Below are 22,057 nucleotides of genomic sequence, written 5' to 3'. Positions count from 1 at the left end.
TGTGTACAAAGCGAAACTATTCTTACATATTATAAAACAAGGTCCTCTGCTGCGTCTGTCTGTCTGTCAAAATTACTGCACAGATTTTAATGCCGTTTTCACCTATCGATAGTGTGATACCTGAGGAAGGTTTAGATGTATAATTTATTATGTTTCCCGAGCGATGTCGGGATGGGCCGCTAGTGTTATTATTTTTGCGGTGTTTCCACCCGGTTTCTACACAGGAAGTTATTTTTGAAATTAATATTTGGTAGTAGTCATTATTATCCATGGAGAAAATCATAATAGAGTATAATAAATGTATTTAACATCAGTCATAATTGCCACAGTTATTAAGTTTTGATATTTCATTACCTACTGTGCAATAGAATTTATTAAATTATTAGTTATTAAATATCCATCAATCACAATTAATAAAGCATCATTAATTTGCATTTCAATCTTTGTAATGAGCGATGAAGATAGATGTTCGAAAGGGAAATATTATTAAGAATTGTAAAATCTTTCAAAATGAGAAAAAAATGATATCTCGCGACAAAAATTAAAGTTCTTAGAAATTATTGCCATTGGATCTGCGTGATCTACCCATCTAAAAGATTTTAATAAGATTCGTTACGAGTATTCATGTGTATTTACCTTATTTCCTCTAGTAAAGTTGTGATAGCAATGCAATCGATTCACTAAACAAGCTCTAAACTCAGATTTGAAACTATTTTATAAATATACAAGTATGTTATACTTGATTACTCTTTTATTACTGTACATACTTTACTTATATATTCACACTTGCTATTACTTATATGTATACTTTAACGGACTATGTCCATTCCACGACCATTAGAACTCAAAGTAACTGATCTAAGTTTGTTACGCTAATGTTTATTTGACGAACGGATTATCCTAATGACAAAACTATTCTCATATAGTGTAACTTTACTATTAAGTTGGTTTTGCGGTTCTAGGTCCATGAAATACTAATTCTCTTATTTTTTAGAGTTTCTGGAGTAATTTATATGCAATTGTACAAGCTTGTAAGTTAAGCTTTTGAGCTATGATTTCTTTATATTTCAATTATTATTAATTTTTTCCTCAGATATTAAAATTAGTTCCAGCAATAACACTAAAAATAACAAAAAATAAACGTAGGTACTTCTTCCTCAAGTATATGATTTACTCCATCGTAAATTTAATTTTACCATCAATACCGAAAAATCGAATATTTTCACCCTAATCTAAAATTTTTATCCTATTTTGATGGAATATTAGCTGCGTTACCATCTATCAACCCCAAAAAAATACACGATGAATAGAAAATTTTGTTCAATGGAGTGTAAAAAATTCGCCGATTCTATCAAAGATGACGTGATCCATCAAGGAAGGGGCATTAACCCCAATTACCATCTTTAGCTTTCAATTTGCCTCTTTGTGGCGATGAAAAAGGACAAGCAATAAATCTGAGATATTTACAGGAATGAAAGATATTCGCCTTTGAAAATATGCTGAAGATTACAGATTACTAACTGTGATGACAAAATTAACTCTGTTGACTGAATAGCTCGTGATAGAATGCTTACTTTAAATTTTGTCATCCTTTGTGTCAACTGGGTAATATTTTTGTATATCTAAAAGTTCTGCAGATTCGTTACATGATGTTTTTTAATCTGAGACACTTCCAAAAATATTCTTTACGTAGTGATGTAAAAAATAAAGCAGTGAATATAGACAAATGTAGCAATTTGAATTTAATTGGCGAAGTACATTAATGACTTCCTGGCACCGTATCCAGTTTGCAAGTGGATCTGTAGTACAGTTGACAACACGTCAACCAACACAAATTTATTGCAAATTCGATGCTATTTCTGTAGAATGGAAGTCTCTGCTGGGTTATTTATCTTACATGATACTGTGCATTGCGTTTCCCGATCACGTATATCAAATGCATCCATTGCCAGCACGTGAAGATGAATCTTTTATTGACTTTGCAATTGTCCTGTTATTCCTGTGTTTATTATCTTCAAGCTGAATATATCCGGGAAGTAACATATTTGCATTAGCAATACGTATAATATTCATAATAATAAATGGTTTAGGAAGTTTCAACATCCGTATCTATAGCAGTGTTTGCATTTTTTCTTGAGGTTGTAATTTTTGTTCCTTAATTGTGGCATAGATCGTCGTAATATATCACAAATACACAAAAGGATTTACAAAAGAGTTATTTATACCTTTTTCTTCTATCGAAACACTACTAAGAAAGTGTATAATAATAATGACATGTTACCGTTTACTGTATTTCGATTTATTTTTACAATTTACTGTAGCAATTTTAATTAGTCGTGTAACATTTTCATCTACCTATTTCCAAACAATAGCATTTACCCTTCAGCTCTCTTTTAATTTGTGAAAAAGGGTCTCAGATTGACTAACACAATAATGTATGTGACTAATCAACATCTCCCATGGTGATTACGAGCACATTGTTATTCTTCTACTGGCATGCTTGACCCTCGCTTTCAAGACAATAGTGACAGAAAATCCCACAACTGTTTGCTCTATAAACGAACCCATAGAAGACCTTGATTACCTACATCACTTGCCTTGGTTATTTTTGTTCAAACATTCCAAGAACTGAGTTGGGTGTTTATTATTTCCCAATGGAATTTGTATTTTTCAGTGAACTTTTCCTTTACATTTGTTTTAAAGTTATAAATAGGCTGGATTACCAATGAGTAATAGTTGTATTACACAACATTTGAATGCTATGTGTATTGCAATTGATCAAAGGTCATATGCCTGCTTCCACTATTAGACTGCCAACAATATATTAACAAATAATATAAAACTAAATTTACTTCATTCAAACCAAAATTGGAGAAATAGGCGTCTATAACAATAAGATCTAAACGAAATTTGATGTAAATGTTCTGTAAAAGTCGTTTCCTATGTTATTCCGTGAGGTTTATGGACAAGGCGTGACTGATGGATATTTTACGGCAATTCGACGGTCAATATTGACATGGTTATTACATTACTAATTAGTTCCACTTTTCTGTTGTCTCATTCGATGTTTACTACCATATATCCAATTTATTGCATATTTGGATAGTATTGTTGCATTATATCATTGAAACTATTTTAAAGGTTTCTATTGAAGTTAGGGTCTTATGAATCTGTACAGGTTAGATAAAGCGAGTTAGTAAAGTTGTCTCAACTTATGAATTATAAACTATGAAAAGAGTGTGTAGCATTTTATTTAAAAAATCAAGTTTCACTTATTCACAATTTTGTATATGCTTAAATTTCCGTTTATTCCCTTTTCTCCCTAGATAATTTATCTGTTTCCCTTTTGTATACACATTTCAACTTTCTATGATCAGTAGTTTTAGCTATACGTTGTCTGTTAGTTTGCTAGTTATTCATATGTCTAAAATTTTCACACAACTATTTACGAGTATGTATAGGTATGACACTACTTTTGTCAATTTTTTTTCAAAGTTATTAAATTATATTCTTATGTCTTTAGGAACACATCAACCTGGTCGGCACAGACGAGGCCCTGGGTCCAGTGGTCATGTCCCTGAAGAATGAACACGTGGCAGGCCAGGACCACACGAGGATATTGCTGCGGCTCAAGACTGAGACTATGCACGGACTCATACCCACCACAAGTAAGATATTCTCTCTGTCTTCAAGAAAATGTAACTGCTGGATATTGAAATATGGAAAAAACAGAGTTTGTGATTTTATAATAACTATCAATTTTAACATGGTTATCTAAGGTCTTTACATCCTATTAAATAAATAATAACACCTCTTTTAATTATATTTGTGAACATTGTACAGCCAAAGTGGAAAGGAAAACGAGTCCTCGAGAAAAGTCTTCGAGGACTAGTTTTCCACTTTGGCTGTGATCTTTTTGCGTGAGGACGTCGGACTGCTTCTTAGTTTAGCTAAACCAGCGCTTTCCATTTGAGAACTTACTAAAGATAAGATAGTGTTTACATACTTTTTCTACACATTTCGACATAAATTTACTTGGTGTTCCAGGATCTAGCATGATTCCATCGAAGATGGCGAAAATGCTGAACGACCAAGTGAACGTAGACAACTTTACTGCAGTAATGAGTTTGAACGCGTCGCAGCAGATCGCAGCATACGACGAACATGTCCTGGTGAACAATTTCAAGTTCGGAGTGTTGTACCAGAAGTATGGACAGACTACAGAGGAGGAGCTCTTCGGAAATAATGAGACTTCGCCCGCATTCGACGAGTTTTTAGAGATGCTCGGACAGAGGATTAAGTTAAAGGATCACAAAGGTTCGTATTTTCAAGCTGTTTTAATACGTATTCTTTAGTTTGCGAAATTAGCTCTGCCCTGGTTTTCTCGAGCGACTTTAACATTGAGTTCTTCAAAGGACATAATAAGATTTATTTAGAGTAAACGCGCGTGAGATACTTCTGGTGTCGGCGTCCATAGTCTGCGGTTACCACTTCCACTAACACGTGTTGCCCAAAACGTGTTTCCCTGCTTTTGTATTTTAGGAAGATATATCCATGAACTTATCATCTTCAATCGCAGCGTAACAAATATTTAGTTAAAACATCAAATACAGCGGTATAATTTTGATAAGTTTCGGCTTCACGTTTAGTTTCAGTTTAATCTATGGGCAATAATGATTAAACTCTAATTTCAGGTTATCGAGGAGGCCTGGACATAATGAACGGTCACACAGGCTCGGAGGCTGTGTACGAGCAGCACTACAACCGAGAGATCATGTTCCACGTTGCCCCCCTTCTACCCCACACCGCTGGTGACGCCCAGCAGCTTCAGAGGAAGCGACACGTTGGGAACGACATCGTTGCTATTGTTTTCCAAGTGAGTATCACAAGACAAAGACGAGGTGGCGCAGCCAAAGAGAACGTTTCTAAACAAATTGCCGACCCATCTGATGCAAAGCGGCAAGATAGGCTTTGTGTAACCAGGCAGACGATTAGGGACAAACATCGGGGGAAATGATGTTGGCGTTCTGTCCCATTTATTATTATGTACGAGTATTTCAAATTATATGATAATGTCTATGGATGTCTATAGTTCTTTGTGTCTACGGGCTAACATTTTAACATTCCGTAAGGTCATCTAGGTTCTAGTGATTTGGAAATCTTTACTTACCTTAATATTGCTGGGTGGTTTATTTATCAAAGGTTCATTTGTTGATTGATTGAACAGATGATATTTAACCATTAAAATAAAAAACCCTTTTATAAAGTAATTCGTATAATTAGTGTATATTGTGTGCATCCGATATTTATCATCGTCTATTTAATATGTACAAATCTTTCAGGAAAAGCCGACCCCCTTCACCCCGGACATGATAGCTTCCCACTTCCTCCACGCTTTCATCGTTGTCACACCAGTCGAGGCGGCCGGCGGGGAGACCAGGTAAACAAGCATCAATGTTGCCATAGCACTTATTTCCTTGGCATAATTTATTGTTTCTGTATTGTTTTTCAATACTTAGCATGTCGGATCGGGCATGTGTGAACGTTAATACGAACGCCATTAATGCAGCATTATCTGTGGTGTGATGACACAGTTTGGCATCGTACCTATTGATATTTAACTTGTCGTCTCATCGCGATGAGTTACCATAGTATCATAGAAAATAGATAGAAAATGTGCTCAGACACTTCAAAATAAAAATGACCATCTATTTTAATCACCCGTTATTACATCATCTAATATAAAAAAGCGAATTTTCAATTAAATATTCACAGGCTATTCCTATTCATACTTAGTATCTCTCTCAAAATTAGTTAAAACTACTTGTAATTTCTTAGTTTCTTTGTCCATACTTAGCGACTTGTTTAACATAAACTTTATGTTACTTCGCGACTCGATTTGCATGAAGAAAATGTCTAGGGACGAGAATGGAGTTTTCTTCGTAATTTATATGCAAACGAAATGGCGCAATTATAAGATTCTTGTCGTCTTATTGTAGTAAGAATACAAAGACTTTCGTTAAGTATCGAAAGTTAACAAATGATTCTGAGACAGCACAGTTCTCCCCATAGGAATAGTTTTATTATTCGTGTCAGGAATAGTTTTAGTACTGTATTTCACTAAAACAAGATACATATACATAAAATTAATAACTTATAATTTACAAGACTATACATTTCACCACTATCTCGATCATCTTCAAAAACCATGTTTCCAGTAAACTGAATTTCTAGTAATTAATTTCAGGTACAAAGTGGCCGTCACCGCTCGAGTGGACGTACCATTCTTCGGACCGACTCTCCCTCAACCGCCTATTTTCCGAAAAGGGCGCGAATTTAAAGAATTCCTACTTACCAAATTGATCAACGCCGAAAACGCATGTTACAAAGCTGAAAAATTCGCTCAGTTGGAGCTCAGGACGCGGGCATCATTATTGCAAAACTTGACAGAAGATTTGAAGAATAAGACGTGCGAATTCCTTGGTACTGGGGTTAGGATAGAGACAGGCGCAGTTTCACCTCAACCGGAACTGACACCGAAACAGGACGGGCCGGGCGCGAGGTTCATCGATACGGTCAAGAAAGCGCTCATATCAAAAGTCAGGTTAGTACCTATTTAATTTTAATTTTATTTGTGAGAGCGCACATTGTCTTGATAGAGCATTAGTTGAGTTCATTCGGAACAACATATTTTTTCTTTGAAAAAATTTATTTACAAATTTCGAAAATACAAAGCTAGAATTAGCCAACGTTGAACACGACGTAATAATTACGCTCGCTCGAACGATCCCTTGTGGCACTATTTATATTTGTCATTTACCGGTGTCTGTTATGCAAAGAGTAAATTAACTACTGTTATGTCAAAAAAGAAAGTATAAATGGCGGAAAAGTGATTAATTTTTCCTTCTTTTCTTTATTGTAAATAGTTAATTGTAACATTACATTTTCCAGTTCTAGATCTCCGAGTGTGGATACGAATCTCTCAGGCGACAGCAACAAGATATCATTCAACAAGAATAAAATGCCGCCTCATGAAACACATACTCCTAATGTAAGTTTTTGTTTTAATGATTTACTTTATGATTCTTCATTATTATTACCAGGATTCAATAATACCTCATATTTATTATAATATGGTTTGAAATATAATTTTAATGTTTCATTATTACAAAGTGATATTAAACAACTGGAACGTCGTTTTTGTACCTATTTTTCGAACATGATTAATTTTTTGATTGCACTTTATGGACTGACCCTGAACAATGCAAGTATTTTATGTGGTAACATGCAAGAAGATGGACTTTCCAACTTCAAATCTTCGTAATGATCCAGCTGCATTATTACAATCTATGAATTATCACAATGATCTATTTTATCTAGGGCATACATTTTTTTTTACAATATTCTGAGCTCGTCACCTACCTATCGCAGAGCGGTCGTTCGAAGTCGTCGATAGCGTCGTCGTCAGCGAGCGCGGTGTCGGTGCGGTCGGCGGGCGGCTCGGGCGAGTCGTCCCCCGACGTGACCTCGCGCGCCGCGCCGCCGCGTCCGCCGCTCGACCACAGCGACGACTCCAGCCTCAACTCTGTTGACTTGGACCCGCTCGGTATGTTCACTTCTATTATACAGGTATAACTACTTATCGAACGAACCTTTTGAAGTCGAACGACATCATATTCAACCCACCGGCAATAAGTGCCCGTGGTCCACCCAGGTGAACTTAATAGGTGGACCACAACGCCCGATGTCAAGACCACTGCTCTGCTAACATCGGCCGTGATTCTACTCGTATGCTATTCTCACTCTGTCGATTATAATTATGATATATATTAACAGCTAAGGTTTCATTTGGCCTGAATTTATTTTTAATATTAATGTATCTGACACCTGTGTGACACACTCGACGAGAAAGAAAGTAGGATACAGACACCAATACAAAATGCAAAGTGACAGTGTTTATTTATTTAAATTATAAAAATGTAAACCAACTTTCCACAAAGCGAAGAGATGCATGTATTTTGGCTTCAATTTCAATAGTTATAGAACCATAAAAATTGTGATAGGTCAGACCAGATTAAAAGTCACCTAGGACCTACATCTCATAGTAGAGAAGAATCATGTCATTTACTACATTGCTACAGCAGGTAAAAACATCAATAAATAATGGCCATCTACGCCCAATTTATATTCAACTTTTAAGTAGCAATCCGATCTTTAAGAATTTCAATTGAATTTTTCTTTCCAATTAGACGACAAGGACTGGCTGAGTTGTGGCAAAAGTGCAACAGGTTAGTCCTGTAGAAAATTAGACTAATTGTAGACAAATCATACTTTTATGTTGAGCATGGGTTTAATTTATATTATTATTTTGTAGTTACAAAAACGCATGATATATCAAAAAAAAAACTTAGTGATATAAAAATGAAATGGAGAAAAATAATGGTAAATATTCGTATTAGGTAGTTTTAAATAATAGACAACAGCAAATAAAATATAAAACTAATCATTGGTTGTTGTAATATTACTTTTTTATAAAAGTTAAAAATATGAAGCATATGAATACTTCACCACCTGTGTCTTTTAAATCCTAAAGAAATCAATAATATCTGTAGTTTCAACAATTTCAAATCAATCTGTAATCAAAATATACATCTTGATTATGGTCATCGATTTAATATTTTTCACTACAAAAATAAAAACAAAGATTTAGCATGATTTCACATCTCTGTAGGAGACGCGCGTTGTACGGATAGTGCGGTATCTGCATAGCTGTGAAAAAATTATTTGAATGCCTTACACGTGACTCCGCTTTAGGAGACCATAGCACGTTCCTGTCACACAGCTATTAAACCAAGGCGTTTTACTTTATACAAATGTCGATACTCCAGGTGCGGTGTACGTAGACAGCGACACGGGGCTAGAGTCGATGTCGTCGGCGGAGGCGGGCGCGGGCGCGGGCGCGGCGCGCGGGGAGCCGCCGGCCGCGCCGCGCGACGCCGAGTTGCTGCGCCAGGAGGTCTGCCGGCTCAAGAACGACAAGCTGGACCTGCTCAAACAGAACATTGTGAGTCTTGTGTGTGTGTGTGTGTGTGTGTGTGTAACCAAGAAAACTATATGTGCGACGGACGAGTGTACAACCAAATGAGATAGAATATTTCCATACGATTATCGGCCCCATGTCCATTCAATACTATATAAAGTGATGGTTGAAGCAGATTGGGCCGGTCTCGTGATGAGGGACACAACATATTAGTAATACGACATCTCTTTCTTGTATGAGTGAAATAGAAGCTTCGACTGGGTTTATAGCTTCCGGCAATGTGTGGGGCACCCAACCCAGCCACAAATCCAGTCCTGGATACGTATAATGTGATTACCCATTAAATAAGGCTATTTATTTTTCATCTTGCTTGTTGAGACACCAACGAATTTCTGTCCAATTAGTACTCTAGTAAACTAAAATGTGAAAATGCTATTTGGTTCTAATGAAACTTATATATCCTTTACAGACATGGCAGAACGAGATAAAATGCCTCCGTGAGAGAGAGATGACACTACAGGCCGAGCTGGCTGCAACCGCTCGAGAAGTCAGGAGACTTCGCGAACAACACGCCGGAACTATCATCCCCAACCCCTCCTCACACGACTCCACCGCTTAAATCACGTCAGCACTAACTTGGTATCCAATTATACTCTTTATTGCATTTCAATAAAGCATAGCCCATAGAAAATCATGGAAGATTCAAGTTTTTATTTGGCGGGGCAAGATCTGAGAAAGTCTCGAAACAAGAAAATAATTTTTAAAACGATACCCGTGTGACTGAAGAACTATTGGATAACATGTGCTGGGATTAAATTGATTCGATCTACATATTCATATAGACATTTAGTTAAGATCAGTTAATGTCCTTTAGTGTAGTTACTCTTTGTTGTACTATAATAATGAGTTGATTGGCTGAACAAGATAAATAAAAGTTTTCTCAAAGTACTTTCAATGAACTTTCTATGATTAGTTCAAAGTAGTTTCATATGCAAATGCTTGTGCAATATTTTCTCCGCAATAAGACGTAAATTCATCTTCATATTATTATAGAATTAGTCTGTTGCATTTCGACTAGATCATTCACATAAAACATAAAAAACAACATTTATTAATTTAGAAATTATACTGAGAACTTGCTCGTACACATATTAATTTATACTCTCCGCCCTAATGTTTTCTCCATGCAAAAATATTTTGTATTCGTATATTGTCTAGTTGAAGAGTAACTAATAAGACTATTTTATCGACGCCTATATTTTTTATTTACAATACTATCCCAGTTCATACTTCGTAAGTCAAGCTTGACTGACATTTTGTAACACTTAAGTATAGATAACAAATTTCTATATAGCTAATTAGAGAGAATATAATTCGAATCTTTTATATGTCGTTATACCAAAACTGATTTGTATATGTCTACTATGAGCTGAATGCTTCGTAGATGTTGTGATATCGTAGACATAACATTTCTTAAACTTTATATTTCAGTATATAAGTATTTATTGCAAACTTTAGTTATATATAATCTCAAAATATAACTATATAACTTGCAAGTAAGGTGATACTATCGACATAATTCCCCTTGCTTTCCCTCTGTTTTGAGAGACATTTCGATATGGCTCGTATGTCGTAGTGACAAACATAGATAATGTATGTGATATTGTCATCTCCTTTGCAGTTTTGTTATAGAGAAATATTATAATATTAGTAACATTCTGTACGCGCAAAATATTATATCCGTGAATTTAACAAATATTTTTGTTCTTTCATAAGTGTATTGATCTGTGCACTCAATATTGTATTGATACCTCAAAACTAAATCATTATTTTAAAAAAGAACTCCAATAACTAACAATTATTCGACTTTTGTATAGATTTTTGATTTTAATTATTTTATCAAAACGATATTTGCTTTCAAATTGATAGTAAGTATAGAAAATTATCTAAAACTATTTTATAGTTTGACGTTAATTATAATGTTTGTTATGCTTTAGTAATGAACTCAAAATGTTCTATATATGTGTAACAAAAAATGATAAATATTGTAATCACGGTGTTTGAAATTGGAACCATGAAAATTAGAATTTAGTAGGAAACGGTACCTATTAAATAAGCCTTGATTATTTAGAAAGCCTATACTTATGTGGTGCATTAGAAAATTCTTATATTATACCCTACTACTATGTTACATAGTTGAATTTTTATGAGAAAATTACCCAGTACATTTTACATTTTAATTTCTTAGTATATATAGGTTTTGCACAGTGCAATTATTTCTTCAAGTCAATGACCAATAACGGATGTTGTTTTTCCTTTTAGTTGGCTGGCATTGTGACTTGTGAGTTTTGTTTACGATTTATGTAAAAGTAAAAAAATATATTTGAAAAAATATTTTGTAATAAGAGCAGAAACTAGATTTTAAAAAGTTCTTATCTGATTATGAGCTTGCTCATAATCAATAATAATTACATTTGAATCCGATGATAACTTTTTTATTTTTGTTTAAAATTCGTATATCGTAAATAAACTCACCGGTTTTATTGCAGCCTTATAATATTTAAGTTTGCCAGTTTTACTGTAAATATAATTTGACTGGTCTTAGGATTATTGATTAAACAGTATTTTATCTTAATTTATGCTTGATTAAGTCTCGTTTGTCGAGTATCTTTGAGTTTTAATGTTTTGTTGTTTATAATTAATATTTTATACCAAAGTTAACATTCCCCACTAAATAGTATAGTTTATTATTATTTCAATAAAGATGAACCAGTATTTTCAAAGCTGTTCAGGTGGAAATGTTAATTTACAGATTAGTTTGACTGCAAAGTTTAACTATGATGTCAAATTAGTTTACTGGCCAGAATTAAATGATTTTTAAGGGAAAATAAATATCGTCTTACTTATATACATAATTCGATCATGGTTACAGTAAGAGATTTAAAGATATTAATTCTATAGGTAATTAATGAGCATATAAAAGTTTTTTAGCCTTAGCATTATAAGTTGCATAAAGTTATCTTGAGCAAATGAAGGCCAAAAAGTGTAAATGAATACCTTTTCTAAAAATGTCAGATGACTTTAAGCGACTTGAATAAAATCTGACACAAGTGATAGCAAGAATACACTCGATAAGAAAATACAATAGAAATCATTAAATTCTGGTCATTATTCCAAGATGGATGGAGGTAGATGGAGCACTTTAACACCTTATCTAAGTGTACATTTAGTTCTTACATTAAATGTATTAATTTGGATTTTGTTCGACTGTTGATATAAGTTGATTGGGTGACTGTTGATTGTCTTCACTTAGACCTAAACCAAATATTGCGAGCGCGGAGCGTTAGAGGAAATAGTTTAAAATTATAAGAGATCCTATTGAAATATATAAATAGTTAATACTAAATAGTGTTGTTTTATTGATACTACTTTGATACAGAATATACATACCTGCTTACCGAGGAGAAATAGTTACTTGACCAATTTGTTAATCATTATTTAACGTGATTAGGTATGCTACTTATAATATGCCGGCACAACACTATCGTGGACTAGTCCGCCGAACTTTGTCGTATTCAGTATACATTGTTGGTTTTGCATTGCGATAAATAAAAGCACTCATACAAACTACGCAATGTTCATGCATTCGGGTCGGCATCTGCACGAGTTTGGAGGTAGTGTGGAACCTAGTATTTTTTAATTGAAATAGCAGAATATAAAAAATGTGGACATTATAGGCACCTGCCCGAGTTCGGCGATAGTTTATGTAGCCGTCTTGCTTTTTTAATTTTTTCTTTTTCAATCTAACTAACAAAAAGTTCCTCACAAAATTTACAGATGGCAGTATTATAGAAAATACATACCTACGTCCTTCCTACATGTATGCATAGGTACATTATGGCGAGACAGTTTGCCGAACTTTAGCGAATTTGGCATAACTGCATTGCTGGTTTCTCATTGCGATAAATAAAAGTTCTCATAAAATTACGACGTTGTGTAGCCACACAGTATCGCGATAATATACATTATATACCGCATATACATGCGGCATTATAATCAAGCTTCAATTCGCGTCTCGCGAATATTCTGCCTCGTATGGAGCGCCACAGATTATCTACCTATATAATATTTTCAGTAGTAAACTAAAATACCGTGAAAATAGATCAGGATTAATAAATTATTTAGAGTTGGATTCGACCACTGTACCACCACCGCTTCATACTTCTACGCTTCACTAAATGAAATCCGAGTACATACCTATGCCTACCTCAATTTGGACTATTTACTCATAATGAAGAGCCTGACATTTTCAGATCAATTAGCTCCAAACCACAGTTCCATTTTGTGGTAATGACCCGGTCGCCGCTGCGCCGCCGGTCATTTGAGAAACTCTGTATTGTTTTAGAAAGGATATCAAAATCAACATCAAACCATGTTTTAAATCTTAACATATTTTTTGATAGTAGTATTATTACAAAGGTGGGTGAATTTCACGACCGTTTCAACGCGGCGTGCGTTTCATTAGTGTCGCATATTTTTCTTGAATAAATAATCTTTTTTTTTTAATTTAATATTTATAAAATTAACATTGTACCAGTACTTTACTTATTTATAAAATAGCATAATAAAAATTGCATAATTAAATTGATTACTGTGTATGGTACATTTAATAAACACTAATGACAGCCCGCGGGGGAGTTCAGAATGTTCGTGAAATTCACCCAGGTAAGTTTTATTTGTTATTATTATTAAGTTTGGTTCGTTTTAAGTTTTGTTAAATTTGTTGTTACCTATTTAAATAATTTTTTGCGGGGGTAGCAACAGACTGCTCTCGACAGACAGAGATTTATGGGAAAGCGTAGTCATGGACGTATAAAAAAAGGAATATCTTTTGTTATACGTCCATGACTACGCGACGTACATGAGCGTAGTGGAAGCCTTTCCCTACAATAAGCTTAGCAGTAAGGCACGTCGATAAACTAAAACATGTCACTTATCTGAGTACTTAGGTACAATACAATTTTTTATCATATACCTACTTCCTATTCTTGGTCGCATATGTATTGTACTAAATTTAATACTCTACAATAAAAAATTTTATGTTTTACAATAAAAAATAATATAAGTTGAAAATAAACATAATAATTAAACAAGTTGAACATTTCATAAAGAAAATTATTTTCAAAGATTGATTTTATGTTTAAGTAATATAGTAACCTAAATTAATACCTACCTTTCAACAAATAAAAATTTGAAATACATAAAAAAAATATGCTTTATTGCTATAGGTGATCAGCAAAATTTTACTCTGTAAACGGTGAATAGGTGTCGTTGGCGTGTGCAAATAGAAATGGAGTGATCCCTGTATCGCCATTAAAAGCCCCATTTCGTGAGTGCTCCTTGTTGGATGTGGCAGGTGAGGTACGGAAGATTGTCAAGGGCAATCTTTAACTCTTCAGCTAAATGGAAGCACAAATACCATTGGATTAAGTGGCAAGTACTTATATACCTATTTATTTTCTATGGCTACCTACTTGAGTTAAAATGGTATTACGAGAAGTAACGCATATTTTACATGTTTCGCTGGCTAAGGCTATGGAGAAATAATAGTCTGATTGTGTTTTTAGGGTTCCGTAGCCAAATGGCAAAAACTGAACCCTTATATTCGATTCGTCATGGCCGCTTTTTTTTGATTAGTCAAATCTATACTATTTTTTATTATTTTAAACAGGTAAGCGTTTTGTGAGTTTGTAACTTTGTGAGTTTGTATATTTGAGGCGTGTAACCTCCGAAACTATCGAACCGATTTGAAAAATTATTTCACCATTATTAAGGTACATTATCCAAGATTGCTATAGGCTATATTTTATCTCAAAATTCCCACGGGAGCAAAGCACCGGGCAACATCTAGTTATAATATAAAGTGAGTACTTACGTATTTAGTTACCCAAAAGTTCATTGAAGTGGAATAATTAAAAAACTTTGATGCTGACGAGAGCAAGTTAAATCGCAGGGCATAGGTAGTTCTTTGTTTAAGGATTGTTAGTAAAGTAGTTATGTTCCGAACTGGTATTACAAGAATACAGGGGTCTTTAAACAAAACACCACTTTTTCTTGAATAAATCTGCTGAATGGAAATTCTATCCTATAATTTTTAATAACTATAAAAACACTGTTAAAGGTATTATCACTATTAGCTCTATTGATAAGAATGAAATTTTTATATTTTCATTCTTTGATAGAAGAAACCAGTCCTGTGTGAGTTGAGTCGCGTGGGAGGGTTCTTTGATTATTACATCTACGCCAAATTAGTACTTTTCCTTTTTCGTGCATCTGCCTGTTCGAACTTATTTAATAAAGTTATTGTTTATATATATATTTAGAAAAATACTAACCATAACTCTGATCTCTGAAACTGCTTAGACTATCTTTTCGAAGAAAAGGTAATATTTCCTGTAATAATCTGTAGGTATAAGATTACCGGATATAAGAAAACCTATAGGTAAGATGTCTACCAAACGTGGAGTTGACGCTTGACAGGGCCATAGGTACACCTATCGATGGGACAAAAACGATTTTTTTTCGATACGCTGTCTTCAAAACTGTTTGTCCAAAAAAGGCTCTTTCATTTGATATACTTAGGTTTCACACGATATTTTTTAATTTTCTAATTGATCCTCGGCATGGGAAGTCCCCAAAATACCTAGATATTAATTAGGTGTCATATTATGATATTGACTCCTAGTTAAATGGTAAGTACAACTCTAGTTTTAGAGCAAACCAGCTATGAATATCGGACGGGAGAATTACGAAGTACCTACTTACGAATGACTATACTTATAAGTAATTAAGGGTCCTGATTTTTTCCTCTAAAAATGTAGGTACGGAATCTTAGACATGTTTAGGCTTAAGAATTTTTCTGTTCCAATAACATTTGTTTTACATACACAACGAAAACAAGAAAAGTAAAATGAAAGCTTTATTGAATGTTTTCCTTTGTACATACCTACCTAGAAAGGCCATAAAGTTCAGTTGGAATAAGTACAATTCTTTTTTTGTTATTACCGTCTACAAGTTTTCCAAGCTAAAAAGAAATAAAAAGACGTTAGGTACCTATATTTAAGGTTTATTATTTTAATGCAAAATACCTATTTATGAAGATCTTTACTTTTTAACTGCATCGCAGCTCACAAGCGAGAATGAACAAAGATCAACAAAATAAAATAAAAATTCCTTAGCATTTTTTTTGTCATTTGCGTCATATTTATCCCGTCAACTGTAGACGGGAAGGGCGTCAATGAAACAAGCGAGTTAGCTCAAGACTGATTCATTTATTGACCGATGTAAATCTACCTACACTACATCCTTATCCTTACATATATACAGGTAAGTATAATAAATAGATAAAACAAAGTCCTCTGCCGCGCCTCTCTGTTTTTTCCTGTTTTTTCGCGATAAACTCAAAAACTACTGCACGGATTTTCATGCAGTTTTCAACCAACAGATTGATTTCCGAGTGGATACATATACGTAATTTATTATGATTTTACCCGTATGGCAAACATAATAGTGTCGCACGAATGATATGCACTTCAATAATTTGTAATTGTAATCAATAGGAGTTACTGCTCATTTATCCCGCCAGAGTACAGCACTGTATGTTAGGTACCTACACAAAAGCTTAGCCGCCTTTTGCTATGTTGATTAAAACGTATATTTTAGTGTACTTTATTAATCCTTTCCTTATGTAAGCATTCGTTTGTGAAAATATACAACAATGTAGCATATTTGGGTGCCGAAATATTGGGAAAAATCGTTTTCCACAAGATAAAAAACTTCGAAAACTATGGGATAGGTACGCCTCACGCTGTAAAATTTTCGAGCCAGTAAACGGTCCAAAAAAAGCTCTGAACACTTCACACGATAAGACTTATTAAAATGGACTTCATACAGGTACGATCTTCAGTCAAAATCAAGTTTATAGTTTATGACCACAGTTGACCAAATAATTATGCAGAACGTAACCTAAAATAGTGTTATTATTTTCAGGACCAGTTTACCACCCTTCAGTTTTCTCAGTGTACTCAAAGGCGACAAAGAGCTTCTAAACGTGAAGCTAAAAATCAAATATATAATAAATATAAAAGTCGTACATAAAGTTAACCCTATAGACGGTTTTTTGTGTTTATATTTTTCATTTGAATAGTTTTTGGGTGGAAGTGGTATATAGGTACATATACCAATCCCACAAATAGTGCAATGTGATATCAATAATGTTCAATAATTATAATAAAGATATTGTGTTTTATAATGGACTTGAATCATTTACACACTTTGTGTTCTGAAAGCTTATTCAATAATCCACTAAATCCTTTCTTTTTCCTTTAAACTCGCACTATGATTGCGTAGAAAGTCTATGGTCGTATGACTATGGTCGTAAATCTGCAACAATATTGAAAATTGGCGCTTTTTGCCTCCATTGGCAATGTTTGTCTACCTTAGACAAACATTGCCAATGGAGTGTACCAGTAGTGCCATCTGCGCTGAGCTTTGCGTAATATGCCCTATTGATTAAATTAAGTAGGTTATATTTTTAAGAAAAGAGGTTAAGAAAACCTTTTTAGATAATGTCGTAGTCTAATGACTAAGTACACTACAATCCAGTTACCTAGAAATGTTTCACTTTTCAGAAATTAACATAAAACTTACAAAAATTTTATGTTTGCTACATGGAAGAAAATTAGAGAGAATATGTAATAAAGTTCATAAAAAAAACATTATAATAAATAGAATTCAGGAAACTTATATGATTTAATCTAGATTGACTTAGTTTACATATTATTATATACCTTCATCATTAGATAGTTGGCAATAAGTACGTTCACGACGAAACTGTCAAAATTCACAAATAGACCAAAGTGCTTGCTTTTACAGTCAATATCAGCGGTCTAGTAGTAGTAGTAGTGCTTCCATTATCTAAGTATTTATCTTACCTTGAGTATGATTGATTATGCCTAAGTTCACATTATTATTACATTACTAGCTAAGATGCCTGCCAAATAGACCACACCACCAATATCATGTTCAGGGTTTTTCATCACAAGGCGCTATCTAGACAGTAGGTAGTAGTAATATTTAGTAATCTATGGTCTCCTTCTGTCAATGTCAATATTTTGTGCTAACTACAAAACAAACCAAAAATAATTTATTTCTTGAGTTTTGTTTTGCTTTTGCGCCAAGTAGGTATTATGGTTGTTTAAAGTATGGTTATTTTGTTTAGTGCAAAAATACAGATGGATTGGACTAAAGAAACGATCTCAAGCTTCATTAGCTTTATAAGAGAAAGACCAGCGATATGGGACACTCAATCGCCGTATCATAGAATGAAAAACAAACGAAATGACGCCTTACAAGAAGTGGCAATGTTGATGGGCATATCAATAAAAGAAGTTATTGCAAAATGGACTATTCTAAGAAATCAATACAGTCGGGAAAAGAGAAAGATGATGGGTTTGTTTCAAATTGTAGTATTTTTCATAGGTATTTTATGAATGACATGTTATTATTGCTACGTTCATTCTTACAGATTAAGTACGTACCTAATTTTGTGACCATTTGTTTAAAGTTTGTACATTGTTTTAGGCACCGGCAGCGGCACAGATTCAGGTTACACAACGAAATGGTATGCATACAAAGATATGGAGGATTTAATGTCAAGCAGTACACCAATAGTTTACATCAAAAATAGTGAGGTAAGCATGGTTTTAATGTATATCATGTAGGACCGGATACCTTTTTAGAGCAACAAAGATTGGTTATGTAGTGATAATTGGTTAGTGGCGATTACAGGAACAGTCAAGAGTTACTAGTCTGATAGGTCTGAATAGTGACAAATTTAAAAAATAATATTTAATAGGTACTTATATATACATCCATTTTTATATGCAATCATATTTTTTGAAATAAAAACTTTGTACCTAACAAAGTAAAAATTTGACTGTGAACAGTCAAATTCACATTAAACCCAAAGGTTCATAGTATATGAATTTTGTCATGTGAATAAAAATTCTAATTCAAAATACAATTTAATTTCAGGAAATTGATTCATCAATAAATCGGACACCACCACAATGCACACCAACAACACCACCGCAACTAAAAAAGAAAAGGGAAAGAGATGATGACCAAAATATAATTTGCAAAGAAGTAGTGGAAACACTAAGAGTTATGCGAGAAAGAAAAAACAGCCCACACAATCCAACTGATGATCTTACATGTTTTGGGTTATATATTGCTGCACATTTAGGAAAATATTCACCACACTTACAGTGTAAAGCTAAGTATGAAATTAACAACATTTTATATAAACTGGACATGGAAAGCTTAGGTCCGTACAGCCCTCCTGTTACTTCTGTGTCCAGTGTAGATGACCATGATAGTAATAGTGCATTTTGTCCTATTTTCATAACAGCGGATGATCAAAAAATTAATATTGACCACTCCATAACCCAATCTTGATTCTCACTAAATAGGTGAACTTGTGTGGATGTGGATATGATAAGATGTAAGTGTGTCAATCTTAATATCCATAATCTTGGATTCTATCTATGCTCTCAAAAGGTGTACAAATAGGCAAACTGAAAGTCACTTTATAGAGTTTACAGGGAGTTTGTTGTAACAGTTGTTGTGAAGTGAAAGTTAAAAATGACATAAACTGAAGGAAGCCTACACCTGTGTGGTAGAAGATGCTGACAAAGAAACAGAGAAAAAATTCAATTAAAACCAAAACTTATACCCAACACATATAATAAAATAATATCTATTCTAAATCTACTCAACATACAGGATAATATGGAACAACTGAATAAGAACCATAATTATAATACTTGTATACTTATATTGCAAAATATATAGGTACTTACATGTGTCCCTACATAACCAAAAGTATTGGAAACAAGTACAACTAAAAATGTTGGATACCTAGTTAAAGTTTCTCTAAAAGTATCCTATTCCATAATTTATGTTCAAAAACATACTTAGATTTGCAAATAAACTGGTGAAGTTAGGTGTAATTGATGTTCATTTTCAGTATGTTTTAGTGTAATTTTTAAAAGATATGACTTCAATGGGTGAATACATACTTAAAAGATTTTTGCGAGAAATATAATTTTATGGCGACATTGATATACAATTGTACATAGAATTTACATTTAAGTATTAGCTGCAATGTGCAATTTCATTTTTAACATTTTTATTGGAAAACAACGAACTTTTGAGTTTGTTGTATCTAGGATTAAGTATAAATTGTAAGATTCTTTGTTCATTCAAATAAATGTTACTTGTAAAATAAAACTGTATTTATGTTGCCCGCAACTCCGCCCGCGGTAGTATATGTTTGACCTCGGGGTCAAACATATCTACCGCTATATTACTATACCGTTATATTAGCGAAGCTATATTAATGACCCCGAGGTCATTAATATTTATTCCAAATTTAATTAAAATCGGCTCCACTGAGACGATTTTAATTTTAGCTTAGCCGTGAAAGCAGACAGACACACGTTTGACAAGGTTCGAAAGAATCGTTTCCATATCGAGATATTTTGACAGCTATATATCCGAGTTGGAATGAATACTTTCAACTGTGTCAAAGACTACTTTCCATTTCGAATATGAGGAAAGTAAAAAATAGTATTAATGAATATAAAAAATTAAGAAAATATGAGTATGCAATACATAGAATGAAAAACCCAATGTGACTTTTACATAATTAAAATAAGAGTACGCAACCCTTTTCACGCGAGTTCAATCCCCGCACCCAGCCCACATGACGCTAAAAGGTTTTCTGGTTTCAATGAAGCGGTGGTGTTGTAATGGGTAAAACGCCTGTCTGTGAACCGAAAGGTCCCAGATTCGAATCCTACTCGTGCCACATGAGTTTGTATACCAAATAGTTTTCATTGACCATCACTTATTCTAGTGAAGAAGAACATCGTGAGTGAACCTGCACTCTGGTGGAATTATCAACTTGTGGGCGAAATGGAGAAGGCAACAGCAAGACATCCATTAACAGTGCCAAGAAAATCATTGTGTGTTTAATTCCACGTAACGACCACGACCCTCAGCCATGAGGAATACGACTATGAAGTAGATGAGACCTCCAAATAATACAATTGTAACATCTTTTACAATTAGTTTTGAAAAATTCGCTGAGTAGAATGAACTCTTAAATTTCAATTATCTTTTTATTTAAATGACAAAATACTTCGCTCTTTATGATAATACAAACATGTTTGTGCTTTTAGGAAAATTTTAATGTAAACATTAAAGAATGTTAGGTCCGCAAATAAGATTAATAAGAAAAAAGCATGACTTCAATTAATTTATTTTTTGCCAATTTTCTGTATTATAAATATCTTACAAATCGCTCATCTCATAACAATGCACGCTTAAAACAATAAACGCTTTAAAATGGCTACTCTGCTCTTTTTTTATCTCCATCTCTCGTTTTTATATACAATTAAAAATTATGTAATATCAAGTCATAAAATGTATTGCACTGTTTTCTAACATTAGAAACTTACCCTTATATTAGAAATTACTTGATATTACTTATTAGAAACCCACTTATATTAGAGATTACTTGATAATTAGGTAAGACATTTGTAAATACGCAACTTTTAAGTTTCAAATTTAAGTTAAGTAGGTAGGTATATTTTCGTGTCGCTGTTGGGAAATTATTTGAGAGATGTGTGAAAAGCACATGTCCACCTTTATTTGGTAACCAGATTGTATCAAATTATTAAATTTTTTCGAGTGTGTAACACTGGCGTCATATTTTATTCTAGTCGCCTACCCCTAAATACACCTGACATGACTTTTACGACTATCTACCGCTATATATAATATGTCGTTAAAAAATTTTCTAGTGAAACACAGTGTGAAAATAAAACCTTTTTTTATAATTTATAGTTTTAGGACAAATCCCACAGATTGAGCTAGCCCCAAAGTATGTTC

The 22,057-nt window shown here is 33.6% G+C and overlaps 2 protein-coding genes across 12 annotated transcripts in view; both read left to right on the top strand.

Moving 5' to 3' along the window:
* Nucleotides 1-12,446, top strand: part of RapGAP1 (Rap GTPase activating protein 1) — a 223,226-nt gene extending 210,780 nt beyond the window's left edge. For 8 of the 10 annotated variants that reach the window (XM_053755089.2, XM_053755092.2, XM_053755088.2 and 5 more), the window contains 10 exons: nucleotides 3,524-3,668; nucleotides 4,048-4,317; nucleotides 4,695-4,876; nucleotides 5,343-5,440; nucleotides 6,248-6,604; nucleotides 6,952-7,051; nucleotides 7,432-7,606; nucleotides 8,250-8,288; nucleotides 8,889-9,064; nucleotides 9,510-12,446. In XM_053755089.2, coding sequence (XP_053611064.1) covers nucleotides 3,524-3,668; nucleotides 4,048-4,317; nucleotides 4,695-4,876; nucleotides 5,343-5,440; nucleotides 6,248-6,604; nucleotides 6,952-7,051; nucleotides 7,432-7,606; nucleotides 8,250-8,288; nucleotides 8,889-9,064; nucleotides 9,510-9,659 — 1,692 coding nt within the window. In that variant the 3' untranslated portion in view covers nucleotides 9,660-12,446. The remainder of the gene's footprint in view (nucleotides 1-3,523; nucleotides 3,669-4,047; nucleotides 4,318-4,694; nucleotides 4,877-5,342; nucleotides 5,441-6,247; nucleotides 6,605-6,951; nucleotides 7,052-7,431; nucleotides 7,607-8,249; nucleotides 8,289-8,888; nucleotides 9,065-9,509) is intronic. The other 2 variants (XM_053755097.2, XM_053755090.2) reach the window with 1 other exon arrangement.
* A 5,767-nt stretch (nucleotides 12,447-18,213) lies between these two features.
* LOC128675528 (uncharacterized) lies at nucleotides 18,214-20,392 on the top strand. Of its 2 annotated transcripts, none has more exons than XM_053754993.1 (3): nucleotides 18,214-18,550; nucleotides 18,683-18,792; nucleotides 19,136-20,392. In XM_053754993.1, exons 1-3 carry the CDS (start codon nucleotides 18,304-18,306, stop codon nucleotides 19,556-19,558), a joined length of 780 nt encoding a protein of 259 aa, XP_053610968.1. In that variant the 5' UTR covers nucleotides 18,214-18,303; the 3' UTR covers nucleotides 19,559-20,392. The 2 variants fall into 2 exon arrangements, with proteins under 2 accessions (XP_053610968.1, XP_053610965.1); XM_053754990.1 differs by having other exon boundaries at nucleotides 18,214-18,580.
* The last annotated feature ends 1,665 nt before the right edge of the window (nucleotides 20,393-22,057 follow it).

Source organism: Plodia interpunctella, chromosome 14 (genome assembly GCF_027563975.2).
Source record: "Plodia interpunctella isolate USDA-ARS_2022_Savannah chromosome 14, ilPloInte3.2, whole genome shotgun sequence".
Taxonomy (NCBI): domain Eukaryota; kingdom Metazoa; phylum Arthropoda; class Insecta; order Lepidoptera; family Pyralidae; genus Plodia; species Plodia interpunctella.
The sequence above is the reverse complement of the archived record's forward strand: the minus strand, read 5'-3'. Positions and strand labels throughout refer to the sequence as shown.

Excerpts from the sequence above, each read along its gene's own strand:
- LOC128675528 (XM_053754990.1), top strand. The coding sequence starts at position 18,304 with ATGGTTATTTTGTTTAGTGCAAAAATACAGATGGATTGGACTAAAGAA. Across the intron at positions 18,581-18,682 it reads AATTGTAGTATTTTTCATAG|GCACCGGCAGCGGCACAGAT; the intron begins GTATTTTATGAA and ends ACATTGTTTTAG. Across the intron at positions 18,793-19,135 it reads TTTACATCAAAAATAGTGAG|GAAATTGATTCATCAATAAA; the intron begins GTAAGCATGGTT and ends ATTTAATTTCAG.